Consider the following 14748-nt stretch of genomic DNA (forward strand, 5'->3'; position numbering starts at 1 on the left):
GAACTGCCCACAAGTTTTTCAAATTTTTCAGTTTTCTGGGAGGTAAATAGTAGCAATGTATCACAGTATATATTACAATCTGCAATATGTGGGTATTGTATGGATGTGTATTACAGTAGTTAAGTAGAAATAGGAAAAGCAATATATTGCAATAATAAAAATATTGTGTATACTGCAGTAATATATTCTAATAGATTATTAGCCAAAAAATGACTGATGACTTGCAAATTATGTGATTGGTGTGAAACTACGTACTTCTAAATTTGAACTATTTGAAATAGGAGGAACTGTTCCTATGGAGAAACCCATGCCTGTAAATTGTATGTGTGCATACATTTGTGTATTACTTTACATTGTAAAATTAGCCTTTAAGAGTTCTAAATTTCTATAGGCAAATTTTTTATAGCAGTAAATGTTATGACTAAAATTCACAGAACAAGACTGACTTTGTGGAAGGTCATAATGGAAAATGCCTGCCATTTACTAGTAGGCCTCATCTAGAATAAAAGCAGACTATTTTCAGTATTTTTAACAATTTTCAAAAATTATTTCTAAGTAAAAACCTTCGTTTGTTTGTTTGTTTTTTGAGTACCTTTAATTGTATTTTGTGGAAGAATCTGTGGAAAAAAAACAACACTGTCCATGGAAAAATTACAAAATATGAGTATTGATGCTCAGTCATAGTATGAAGTGTGTTTAAAAATAGGAACTATTAAGAAGATTGACATTATTGATATCCTTGAAACAAATTGATAATACTTTTTTAAAACTGACATCTGCCATATTTTAGGACTCTTCTGTATGAAATAGTAATATTTCATAGGCTGTGGTGTTAACAGACTTCTCAAGCCTATAACAGCTAGGCTTGGAAAGTTATCTTTGGTTTCCTATTAAATACATCTATGAATTCATCACATAAGAAATTGATGAAACCACACTATTTGGCTTTTCCCAGATCATGGTTTTCAAACACAAGGAATAATATTTATTGAGACAAACACAAGATATTTTTGTTAATTGAAATCAAACCCTTGGCAAAGCCCAAACTGCCAGCAGCAAAAACAGAATCATGAAGCATCTTGCATGTAGACTTTAATTTTTTTCTGCTTTTAGTTTGCTTTTTTTAATGCTTCTGCTTTTTTTAATCTCTCTTTAATTCACAGACTTCAGTACTGTTATTATTAAAATGTGTTATTATTAAAAGTTGGGTGTGCTTTGAATTTTGATTTTTCTTACTTAACAAAACAACATGTTTTCCCCAGAGTAAGTGTAGCGCTGAAGTGTTATGCCTAAATATTCCCAGGGAGATCAAGATCATACCTGCTTAACTTCTCTTCTACTTGGGATCATTTAAAACAAAACAAAACAAAATACATTATTAATGAAAGGCTTTGTCTTTCTATAAAATAAAACCTCAAGACACTGTCCCTGGATTCAGTTTGTGACTTGCACAATGAATTTACTCAAATTAATTGGTGTTACATGAAGAAAAACATTTATTTAACTTTATAGATTTATTGGGGGAAGGAGGGGTGGGGGGAAGAGAAAAAAAGACCTTATTGCCCTGCCCATAAGGTGTATATTCAACTATTACCTCACACAAAGAGGAAATCATCACTAACACTGCCTCCATTAGGGGCCACAGTGCAGATCATGTCACCCATTCCAAGGTATATGTGATATGGAGATTATGTGCTACAGAAAGTGACAGTCATTAAGGTGTTACGTACAAGTTCTTTGTCTTGTTTTGCAAAGAAAAATATATATATATTGATAAACTGTTCTACTGACAACTGGCTTTGTGCTGTTAATTTCCTTAGTTTTTGCCAGCTGCTATTTAATTTCTTTCATTGATATCTTTAATTTTCTGTTCTCCGTTCTCTTTTCTGATGCACTACTGAAAAGAAGTGCCATCCACATTACACTTCCGGGAGCATAAGAATGCAATGTGTGTGCACAGTTCGTTTCAAAACCAGTGTAAATGGGAAACTGAGACACTACTGTAGGGAGAAGGAATTTCAGACCATCAGTTACTTGTTTATTTCATTCATGTAGTTCTGCACAGCTTAGATTATCATGAAATCTTCTACCTTATCTTCTACTTTAAGTACCACTTTAAATATATCTACATTAAAAATCATTGTTTGGAAGTTTATATATATATATATAAATTTATTTATAAATTATTCATTATATATATATTATATATATATATAAATTTATTTATAAATTATTTATATTATTTTTTTTTTTCTGTAAAAACTTTGAATTACTCCTACTCAGTTTCACTCAATGGCAATTTAAAGCTTGCTTTCTTATTGAGAAATGAAACTGAAAAGTATTTTATTAAACAAAAAAAAAACAAAAAACAAACAAACAAAAAAAACAAGGCAGTAATAAACCTGAATATTGCTGCTAGTTGAAAACACTTTTATAATGCACCATCAGTGAAGAGTGGTGTAACAGCAGCAGTTTTGTTCCCTGAAGTGTTCAGTTACAGTTTTAAGTGTCTCTGCATTCCTCTTAGTGTTGGCTCTTCAGGTGTCTGTGTCCTATTGTGAAGTGCAGGTGATGTTGGCCAGCTTTAAAAGGGTTACAGCCAGCACGGCCCTTTTGAAGAACTCTTTTTACAAAACCAGCTGCTGTCCTTCTCAATGTGTTTCAAGACTGGGGAACCCTGAGTAAAGCCTGTTTTGAAGCTTACTGGCTTCTTGCAAGCCAGCTGGCATCATCTTCCCATTGCTTTGGGATTGGGGGACCTAGAGTGAAGAAATTCTTAAGCTTTTTACACAGCCTTTCCAATTTTCCAAACCTCAGATTTTCCTAAAGTTTCTCATGTTCCTCACCACTTTGGAAAACTGTTTTGTATATTTTAGTCAGTACTATCCTCCCCCCCCCCACCCCCTTTTTTTTTTCATGCAGATAATTTAAGGCTTCCAAATGAGTTTACAAAACCAAAGCCTCCAAATAAAATTTTACTTTGAAGGAAAAAATAAGTACAGTACTTACATATATACTTACTTACCCAGTACTCATGCAGTTTTCTGGTGAAAGTTTTATGGTTTTGGTAATTGAGAATTAAATTATCTTGTTTATAAACCTTTTTGTAGCTATATGTTACCATAGAAGACTTGAATTGCTGAGGTAAATCAATTAGTTCTCCTGTTATTTAAAATGGAAATATTTCATATAAATCTTCCATTGGCTAAAGAGAAAATGTGCACAAGAGGGCAGCATAAGAACTTCGAATGTTTCAAGTTTAGATGAGATTTTTTTTAGACTTCATCTCGACAAATTAGGAGCATAGTATGGGCCAAAGTTTGTTAATTTAGTTTGGATATATGTTCTTCTTTTCTGATCTTTTTGATCAGTGTCAATATAATTTTAGAATCAATTAACAATTTTACCTTTTGGATGATGTCTATGACTTTTGAAGTTCTTTCTTTGTAAGTTCCTGATTTTGTTTTTAACTTTGTAACACCAAAATGGTAAAGTCTGATTCTTGCCAGGTCTTTTTCCTGTTATAGAGAAACTATAATACTTTAAGCCATAATTTTTGAACAGGTTATTAATTTTTATTTAACTAATGAGATAGTCCTGTTGAAGCTGCTGTAGTAACCCTTGCATTGTGTTTTTCCAAAAACAGCTAGCTCAGTAATAAAAACCTAATGAATAAAATAAAATATTGCAAGGTCTTAAGTGGCCTCCAGATTATATCTAATACATATTCTGTCTAACATCAAATTTGATTACCATCTAATACTCAGATTTTTTCTGTTGGCTAATACTGTAAATTTTTCCTTAAAACTGAATTTCAAGAATGTTTCTTGAAAATATTCCCCCAATGACTTTGAAAAATGAGAATGAGTGTTGTTTGTGGATAAGTTAGATTGCTGATTCTTTTATAACTGCTGATATTTCTTGCTTAAAAACACTGAACTTTGAAGTTAGTATCAGTTGTTCTGTGCCTGAGACTTCTAGAATATCATAGAATCATAGAATCATAGAATCATAGAATATCCTGAGTTGGAAGGAACCCTTAAGGATCATCAAGTCCAACTCTTGACACCGCACAGGTCTACCCAAAAGTTCAGACCATGTGACTAAGTGCACAGTCCAATCTCTTCTTAAATTCAGACAGGCTCGGTGCAGTGACCACTTCCCTGGGGAGCCTGTTCCAGTGTATTTATTTGCCATAGCCATGGTGAGTTTCTGTACTTTTTTGGAAATCCTTCTGGGACTCACTAGCTTTGCCTTTCTGACTTTCTCTTTGTAAATCATCATCCCACCGATTACAATGTTTTCCTTTGCAATATCTGGTTGTTTGCAGCTCTGAAAAATCAGTCGCTAAGCACAGGAAGTTAAGCCTTCCAAATAAGGTTCATATGAAGCCTGACTCAAATCCTGAAGCCCTTTGATGCTAGAGTAAACTTCCTGGGATCCATGAGTTTACTTTGGGCTGAACCTTTCCACAGAAGTGCATTTTTTGCAGACCCATGATAAAAAAATCAACCAGGCATTACAAGGTCCGGGCTGCTGAATTCAGTTTTGCTGGTCTTCCAAATCTCTGTTATTAGGACTGTGCAGAGTCAAAGCAATCTGGGATGAAGCAATTAGGTTAACTTATCAGTCAGAGCAAAATAATACATGATCATTAATATTGCGGACTAAATACTGTTTTTCAGGCCTCCCCATGAGCCAAATACGGGCTAGCAGGTAGGCGCAAAAAGCTGTAGTCTTATATGAAAATCATCCTGTTTGCCGTTTGGCCATTGCAGCAGATCATAGGGCTCTGGACCTTAACCATCCCAGCTACATTTTGAAATATTTGGTAGCGGTGTTGTCGTTGATAGTTGTTTCATTCACTCTGTCAACAAGAGGATGAAACCAAATGAAACTATTCTCTTAACATCCTTGTCTGTGTAGTCTCTTTCAGACTGGCATTTAGGTCTCTGTGAATAAAAAGAAAGCTTTTCCAGACATTAGGAGTACTGATTAGAAGTATTACAGGTTGATGGTCAAGCTTCTGTTTTCCATGGAAGGGTCCATTCCGCCCCCTCCCCCCCCCCCCCCTCCATTATGGAGTAATTGTAATCCAATTCAGGGCTAATATAACTCTGAGACAGTCAATATTTAATGAAAAAGAAAAGTACAACAATTGTAGCAGAAAGGCTCACTATTAATGACAGCAGCCTTATAACCACTAAGCGCTTCTTATTCAGTCTGGAGTGGGGATAAAATTTATTAATATCACTGTGGCAGCAAAGATCTGTAAATATGTTTTTGTTGCTAACTCATAAGGATGTTTCTTTTCTCTGTATTTGTCTAGCATCATGTTGTAGTTCTAGCTGAGTCAAATCTGAATTACAGGAAGCTGAAGAAAATTTAGCTACTAGTTTGTATTCTTTTAAAATGTTAATGTCTTTAAAACTTAAATGTTTTTTTATGTTATAAAGCTTTCATAAAAGCCCCCTTATGGGCTTAAGCAATGGAGGCAATATCTTACAAATGCGTATGAGATTTCAGGTAGAATATCTTGATATTTCTCTGATCTTATTTCATTTAGTGAACTTTGATTATTAATAAGAGATACTTTTTTCCATATATTTTGACGGAATAAAAAAAACAATCAATGAGTGGTTTACTGTTACTAGCTTTAATCCAGCCATTTGAAGCCATTCATTTAAAATGAATTTTAATATTGTGTATAACTATATTGAAACAATATGATTAACTCTGGAGAAATGTATAAATGCAAGAAATGGGCTTTATGATATTTTCATTATTATTTTTATTAGGTCATGATGGTGCAGTTAACTCTGTTGGCTGGAGTCATGACAAGAAGCGGTTAGTTTCTGCATCAGAAGACAGAACCGTAAGGGTCTGGTCAGTCTGCAAGAATGAACCTGCCCTAATTCTGGTAACTAGAAACTCCTGTTAAGTTAGTTCAGAGGACACTATTTTGCACTTTCATCTACTTGTAATGGTTCTGTAGAAAGAATATATGGCCTGATTTTCAGAGCTACTGACTGGTTGTCATTCCAACTGATACTACGATCCAGGTGGACTCCCTTGACTTCAAATTAGGCTTTCATCATAATTTGTGAAAAAAGCCCGGTAGCCAAGTCTAGTAGGTATGTCAGGAAGTTTTGGTTTTAATGTCTGCTATATGTTTTCTATTTGCCTTGGCTCATCTCTGCTTCATTTTAGTCTACTCCAGAGTTCGGATGGAAGTTTAGTGTCTGAGGCTAGATTGTATTACATTTAATTGGCTATAAAATATTGCTATCAATTATACTGCCAACTCATTTAAGCAGAATGAAAACTTTGTTTTGAGATTAATAGACATAAAAACTAGGAAGGGCCACTACATATCAGGTTAACCTTCTGTCATGTGGTCAGATTAACAGGGAGATTATGTTTTAGCACCAGGTATCTCAAACAAGAAATATTCAGTATCTTAGAATCTGTTCTTACTAATATATTTTTTTAACAGGGCAAAGGTATGTTTCATAAGGCTATACGCTTCGCACAGTTTTATTTTATGGATGCATTTATATTGCTGTGTTGTGGAGCTGAATTTCATCTATTAAGTTTCCATGTAGACACAACCAAGGATGACTTAAAACAGTGAGTTAAATCTTTCGTTAACAGAGCATTGAAAATACATGAAATACTGTTTGATCTGAGGCTTTTTTTTTTTTTCTTTTTTTTTTTTTTTCTGGGAGGGGATAAGGGGGATAGGATAGTTCAGCAGAGGAAAGAGGCTATCTTAGGAAAAATATTATAGAAGAAAGAATTAAACAAATAGTAAAAGCTAATAGTAAAAGGTCTTTATTCTTGCATAATTAAAAAAAGGAAATGTCTATTTTTATAGTGCATACCTTATCTGCTGCAAATAATATTTCCATTGCTTTTAATAGTTGGGGACCTTCTGAACTTTACTTTCTGTCTGTTTACATTTTACTGTGCATTAATATATTAAGTCACCTTTGAATAGCTATTGCAGTTCCTTCTCTTATGGGAGTATTTCTAAATACATTTTCTTTCAGGGACTCCAATATGCTCTGACTGTCTTCTACCTTTTATGTTAAATGGAAGTGGATTGCTTTCATCATTTTCACTGGCTTTCTACCTTTTATGTTGTATCTAATTACTTCTTCTATTAACTTATTTTTCCCTTTTGTTTCTTCATGGTTAGGCATTCTTCGTGTACTTTTTACTTACACTGTTCTATTGATCATTAAGTGGCTTCTTCTTTCTGATCTGGAATCAATTTTTTGTATTATATCTGTATGATACAGTTTTTCTGATCTTTTAGTTCATAGTTGTAGCTGAAGTGTTTTATGACCCTTTTACTAAGTCTCTCAGCTCTTCTTTTGCTCTTGCTGGCTTTCAGCAGTATTGTGTATGCTCACGTATAAATGTATCTGTTTAGACACAATAGTGTTTAAAAAACATTGAAGAGATATTTTGCTTTGTTTTATATTACCACAATAGATCTTCAATAGAAGGCAAATAGACTTTGGAGTTGTAATCTTATTTCTATTAGTTGATACTGTGAGTAGTGTCCATTTGTGATACTGAACAGTACTGAATATGATTTTGGTTTGTAAATGGTTCAAAATAGTTGATTAATTGTCATTTTCAGTGACCTCCCTGGTTTTACTGTTAATCCACTGGCACTTGTGATCCTTTAACTCACGTTTCTTGTCAAAATCCTTAATGGAGGCAGTTGCTGTGGCTTTTACTTGTATGGTTTTAGATGTGAAAGACTGGTCTGAACTACCTTTAAACTAGCTAGTTCAGTTGCTAGATGTAGAATGTGGTATAGACATAGAACCCATCCATGAAGTTTTGCAAGGACTTCGGCACTTATCTTCCTCTGTGTTTCTGAAATTACTTTGTTAGAAGTGTGTAATATCCTGATATAAAGCTGTTAATGTGTGTAGGATTGTGCTTATATCAACACTTCTGTTATTGCCATGTTCTCAGTATTCCTTGATGGATTAACACTAACTCAAAAATATGCAACTAGACTTGCTCAGATGTTAGTAATGCCAAAAGAGCAAACATAATTGTAGACATTACAACAAATCCACAAACTAGTCTAAGGCCTGGTTATATGTATCTATTAAAAAAAAAAAAAAAAAAAAAAAGTACTGAAGGTTAATTTGCTTTGACATTTTCTTGTGGCTTCCCTCCAGTTCATTTCCCAGCATTTCATTTATGAAATGCTGTGTCATTCCTTTTGTTTCTCACAACTTTTTAATTCTGCCTTCTGAGTCAAGTTTGGAAGAATGCTCGAATGGAGCTGAATCAAGGAAAAGCTATATCTAACTCCTAAAGTGTGCTTTATACTTTTAATTAGCAGAGCATGGCAATGCCATCTGGCTAACCAATTAACTGTTACTGTATTTCAAATATGAAGACAATACAATAACAAATCAGTGTTTCTCTGCCTAGAGCTTTCAAAGAACTACCCATAAGTATGGGTAGTTCTATTTTTTATATTTTATTATATGGAAATAATATCTTATATATTATATATATATCTTATAATTTCTATATTTTATTATATGGAAATAATAAAAAAAAAATGTTCTTTATAAATGTCATAGAGGATATTTACTGCAGCTCTGGGAATAGAATACAGATCTCTTTACTTCTACAACTATGATTAATCTCAAAATTATTCACCATCTAAATAAGTTTATTTATGTTCTCCAAAATTACTGTTTAATTTCCACTGTCATCAGCAGTTGTGTATGCTGATATAAAGAAGGGTAAATTATTCTGTTTAATTTCTTTAAAGTTCTTAATTACCTTTAATTTGCACAAGAATTTGAGCAGAACAAAATATCTGTGAGGTTATCATCTCATTTTTATAGTTAGTTTCATGTGTTACTTTAAAGATAAGAAACAGCAATTTAAAATTAAGTTAAAATGAAGGAAACTGCCTTCCAGTAAAAGAAATATTGCATTTTAAAGCCATTATATAATGTCTACTATGATGAAATGTGAAGTTACTAGCTAGCATATTTTATAGATGGGCGAAGAAAAGGCCATGGTAAGTGGATTTAAAATTTAGCATGCTGTTGATAAATAGAAGAGTGCTAATTACAGGTACTTCTGTTAATATTTAACAAGATCACTATATTAATGCAAACAACTTTAAATCACTTTAGACTTCTTAATAAAATGGACAGTGTAGACCAAATTCAGCAGTATGATAATATGAATGTTCTAAGCTTGGTTCCTTAGAGCTTTAGCCATTAGTTCAAAGACCTGAAACACTCTTTGATCGTCTCAGAAAAGGAAAGAACCAAGCAAGACGTACATGTCATAAGATGACTTCTCACAACATTTTCAAAACAACCATCTCTAAATGCTTTAAATTTTCCTGTTTATATCCTTTCTTATATCTGTTTCATTATAAGCAGTCAGTCAATAACATCTATCCTCTTCTGTAGCATGAAACCATTTTTAAGTTAGGATGAATTCTAATCATTCCAGAATATGAAGTATTTCTTTTCCTTTCCATGTAACCGATATTTTTTTTAATAGAACTCAAGGCTGTGTATGGAACCGTAGAATTGAACTGTTGTTGAAAGATTATTTCTTAAAAGCATGTTAAAATGTTTTTAATAGATTTACACCTTTTGATCTGATGGTATCTTTGGTCTGGTCCTTAGTTTTAACTTTGTGCAGATGTTTTCCTTAAACCTTTAAATACTGGATCTTCATTAAGCTTTTTAAGCTCCTGAAAAACGCCTTCGGCAGAAGACCTACAACGTGGTGGAAAGCAGACACCTCAGTCCCTGCAGTCATCGCAGGAGCATTGCATTGTTTGTATCTTAAAATCCAGATTTATATTTTGTTTCTGAAGATATATCATTCTCCTGAAAATAACCATACAGTAAAAGTATTCCCCAAAAATGAATACATCCCCAAAGTACGGAGGATATGAGATTAGAAATTAATCACTTAAACTGTTACCAGGTTCTAATAATTGAAGGAACAGAATTTTAATTTTGATTGTTTCAAAACTGTTATTTTATTTGGATATCTATTATGTAAGATTGTCAGGTAAGAATATGTGCTTTGCATATAATTGGAGACCTGGAAAAAAACATAGAAGATCACAGAATCACAGAACTGTAGGGGTTGGAAGGGACCTCGAAAGATCATTGGGTCCAACCCCCTTGCCAAAGCAGGTTCCTCAGAGCAGGCTGCCCAGGTAGGTTCCAGCCTGTTCCAATGCTCCATTACCCTCACCGTGAAGAAGTTCTTTCGCATGTCAGTGCTGAACTTCCTGTGCTCTAACTTGCAGCCATTGCTCCTTGTCCTATCCCCACAAACCACTGAGAAGAGGTTGGCTACATCCTTCTGTCCCCCACCCCTCAGATACTTATATACATTGAGGAGATCCCCTCTCAGTCTTCTCTTCTCCAGGCTGAACAGACCCATGTCTCTCAGCCTTTCCTCATAAGGAAGATGTTCCAGGCCCCGTATCATCTTTCTGGCTCTCCGCTGGACTCTTTCCAGGAGATCCCTGTCTTTCTTGTACCAGGGAGCCCACAACTGGACACAATATTTCAGGTGAGGCCTGACCAGGGCCAAAGATACTTTGCAGCCATTTTTGGGTCTCATCATAAGCTTTCTGTTGGCTTGAAATTTTGGTTTAATTTAGATAATTTTAGGGCCAGTTTATGTTACAATAACTTTTTCAGTAGTCATGTGATCTGGAATTTTGCCTAAACACACTCCCTACTCTTGGTCTTAATTTCTGCTGTATTTTATAAGGCTTTTCTTAGTGTTTTCTAGTATCTAAAAACAACTTCACAATTGGCTTTGACAGTGCAATCCTATTGGAAATCTTGCAGTGAGAAAATTAGATTTTTTATGATGGGCCATCAAATTTATCTATGAAAACTCTCCAGACATGAAGTGGAATTCTTAATCTTGCATGAATTTTATTTTCATTATTCACTTTTGATGGGTAAAAAATGAAAATAAAAATAGTTGTTCCTTATAAAGATTTCTTACTTTTTTATTATATTCTTTCTTTTTACCTATAAGGCTCCTTATATGCACAGAAATCACGTCATGATGATTCTCTGCAGTTTAAAGCACAGTAATTCTATGAAACGCACCTTCTTACTGATAAGCTGTAATATCTTTCAACAGTCTGAAAGGCTTTTCTTTTGTGTACTCTACACAACTTTATCTTGATAAGTATCGTAATATCTTCTGACCTTAACTGGGTTAATTTGTCTGAAAAATTTTGCAACAAGCCCGTTGTAAGATACATTACAATCTTTTGTATAACACAGGCAATTATTTTAACTGGAAACATAGATGGTTGAAACTTAAGTAAAAATGCACATACATTTTTATTCTCAAATTATATTCTTACATATTACAAGTGGCATTTAAGCTTTTGTATTGTCTGAATTATGTAATACCTTTCTTCCACAAGATGATTACTAACCTTCTGTGTTGGATCTTAATTCTTAGCTTATGGAGGTGCTGTTAACCTCTAAGAGACAAGAACTAATGTACAGTGTCCAACTGAGCGTGTCCACAATGTCTGGCTTAATTTCAGTTGACTTGCAATTTGAACTGAGAATGTATGCTAAATGTGTCAAATGAATTGCATCTAAAAATATAAGATCTTAAATATTTTTTTTTCTGCTAATGGGGGTCTTGTTCCATTTTTTTTTTTTTTTTTTTCCCCATGTTACTCATGTTACTTTCATTCATTTTGATCTAACTTGTATTTCTATGTATTTACTGAATTGGTTGAAGATTTACTTTCTAGATGAAATGATATCTGGGAAACACTCAGTGATGTGGGCTATCTATTAAGTAGACTGCACTGTAGAAGAGAGATACTTCAGCTAACTCAAAACAATTGATCTTGCGTTTAGGAGTAATGTAACTGTTTCAGTAAGTTTCTTCCAGGATGGTAAATTAACCCAGAGGAAGCTTCATACTGCCTTCATTAGACTATTTCTGTTATGTTAGTCAGGTGTCTAAAGTTAGCTTGGTTATCTTTACTCCAAAATGGCGATAAATCAGTTATCCCTAGGTCTAGATCAGCTAATTTTTGTAGCTTAATTGGATAAAATACCTCTGTAAACCACAAAAAAAAAAATCTTGGATTAAGTTGCAGACCACTGTGGTTTAGCTTATGTTTTACCATTGTAGCTGAAGTAGCTCTGATGTCTACCTGGAAGAGCTCAGCAGACTGTCATTTAAGAATGTTAAAAATATTAATCATTTTTCTATTGACCGGATCCTGCTAATAAACATATTGCTTTTGCCAAATGATCATAATTTTCCAAATTTCGTGCTGGTGGAAAGAAATAGTAATTATTCCTGTAAGTGTGCCACCCATGGACTTTTGTTAGATACACTAAAATGGAACTATAGTACTTACAGTTTCATTGGAATTATTTTAATGCATAGAAGTGTCTGCATTTAGAATACAATATGGAAATTTTGATTTCTTGTGGCGTGTTGACACTGCCTGGCAGAGTGGTGTTTCATGTTGATCACAGATTTGTCTTACATGTATGAATATCATGTTTCTTTTCATCTGAAATAGTTTAGTTACCAAATTTAATAGAATTCAGCAACAAGTAAAAAGATCTGCGGCTTTAATTTTAGTAATAAAATAAAGCATTTTGCTTTGTTTTGTAATTCCAATGGGATTTTACTGGTGACATATCATTACTTATTTCATTAACGCTAGCATTCATTTGATATTTTTTTCAGATACAAACAGAGAATTTTTTGCAAATTGATCCAGAAATTTCTCATGGCTTCAACAATGGAGATTACCAGCCTTTCAGCAGTAAATGATTTCTACTCTTGTATCCTTTTTAACAAATTATTATTAAAAAACAAACAAACAAAAACAAACAAACAAAAAAAAAAAAACAACTTTGGATTTAATGACAAAGAAAGAATTTCAGTTAAAGCAATTAACATTTGATTCTTTCTTTTTTACTACTCTTTTTCTGTTAGTGTAGAAATACCATATTTTTTGTGATACCAAAGTTAAGCCTTTTTATTTTTTTTATGGCTAAGATTTTTGATTTTTGCATGTAAAGCACTAAATACAACAGAACCTTTATGTGTTATATATATATATATATATATGCTTTAATTTATTTAGATCAATTTTGCTTTAACACAGAGAACTTTGCAGATATTGTTCTTACAGCTGGCAGCAACCGAGCATTGGAAGTTTTTGACCTCAATGAAGGCCGAAGCACAGCAGTGATTCCAGAAGTTCATAGTAGATCAGTCCATCAGATCTGCCAAAATAAGGTTTATATATTGCTGTATACTGATAGTACCACAAGGACTTAATTCTGTGTGATAAAGGCATGTCTGCAGACAAGATCTCATTCATTCTCTTGTGGAAAGCAAGCAGCAGTAGACTGAACAAGCCTGCTAGCAGGGCAGTGTATCTTACCCTTTGCCTTACTTGGGCCAGACTGTAATACTGCAGTTCAATAGGAACCATTAATTGTAAATATTTACAATGTTTGTAATCTGCTAGCAATTTTTATAGCTTTTAACACTTTCCATATTTTTGACTTGCATTTTTAACATGCTGTTTAGAAAACAGAAGGCTTTTCCATGCTGATTTGTTGAAGTATTAATGTAGATGTTATTTAACATTCATGCTGAATTTTGATATCTCAAAATACTCCATGACAAAGAGGAAACCAATTTAACACTCAGTTCTTGCATGGGGAAATAAAGGGAGCTGTAAAATTCTAATAAGTCTTATAACCTATTCTAGCATCTTATTGTATTTTTTTTTACCAAGGGCCAAAATTGTTATATAGTGTTCTGAGTGTATTTCTTACGCTAGGGGCTACATATTCCTCCAATATTCTGCTCCTGACATGGGAACAAGAAGTTTATAATTTGTGTATTTACTGATGTCATCATTGTTATTACAATTAAAAGCAAAAAAAAAAAAAAAAGAAACAGTAACAAAACCAAATCTATCAAAAAAAAAACCACAACAAACAAGCTTTTTTACAACAGCAGAAATCTATTCTCAGAGTAAATTCCTATTGCCCAAAGTTGTTCTCCTGCACTGTTTATAACTGCACTGTGTATAAATAGGGTTTCTTACAAGTAGAGGTAGCTATAAGCTTCTTGGATGTGCAAGTTGAAGAAGGTGAGATAAAGTTGATATATGTTATAGTATGTTATGTAAAGTTGACATATGATATATGTTAATATATCATGCCCAAGTATGTCATGATGGAAATACACTGTTGCATCCTGAAGGCTTGCAGATAAAAATCATCAGGGAGGAATCATGAATTCATAGTCTTTAGGAAATGCCATCAGAAGGTAAACCAGTACAAGGTGCTGGGAACTGAGGAGAGCCATATTTTTCAGATAATTGGCTTGGATTTGCCATTTCTCAATCAGTTTTCTTGTTTATGTTTTTAGTACTTGAAAGCAAATGACAAAATATACAGAATGTGCAACTTACTTTCTATGTAAATGAATGATAGGATCCTCTTGCTAGTTTGTTGAATCTCATGAGAGAATTTAGGTTTGCAGTCTTATATGTCTTATGTAACTATTCTATAAAGTTGAATCCAAAGTCATCTGTTTCATTCAGAAATTAAAAGAAAAATTGCTCAGTATTACACTGGAGTTGGATGGCTTTTAAACCCTCATCCTTGGGCTTTTTTTCTTTTTTCT

General features: G+C 33.4%; 1 protein-coding gene across 1 annotated transcript in view; it reads left to right on the top strand.

The window, feature by feature from the left end:
• The window catches only part of WDR27 (WD repeat domain 27), a 122410-nt gene that overhangs the window by 20382 nt on the left and 87280 nt on the right, over positions 1-14748 (top strand). Inside the window, exons 17-20 of the mRNA XM_068676862.1 lie at positions 5799-5920; positions 6497-6630; positions 12784-12881; positions 13220-13341. Of these exons, the coding sequence (XP_068532963.1) occupies positions 5799-5920; positions 6497-6630; positions 12784-12881; positions 13220-13341 (476 nt within the window). The remainder of the gene's footprint in view (positions 1-5798; positions 5921-6496; positions 6631-12783; positions 12882-13219; positions 13342-14748) is intronic.

The sequence above is a fragment of the Anas acuta genome, chromosome 3, assembly GCF_963932015.1.
Source record: "Anas acuta chromosome 3, bAnaAcu1.1, whole genome shotgun sequence".
NCBI lineage: Eukaryota > Metazoa > Chordata > Aves > Anseriformes > Anatidae > Anas > Anas acuta.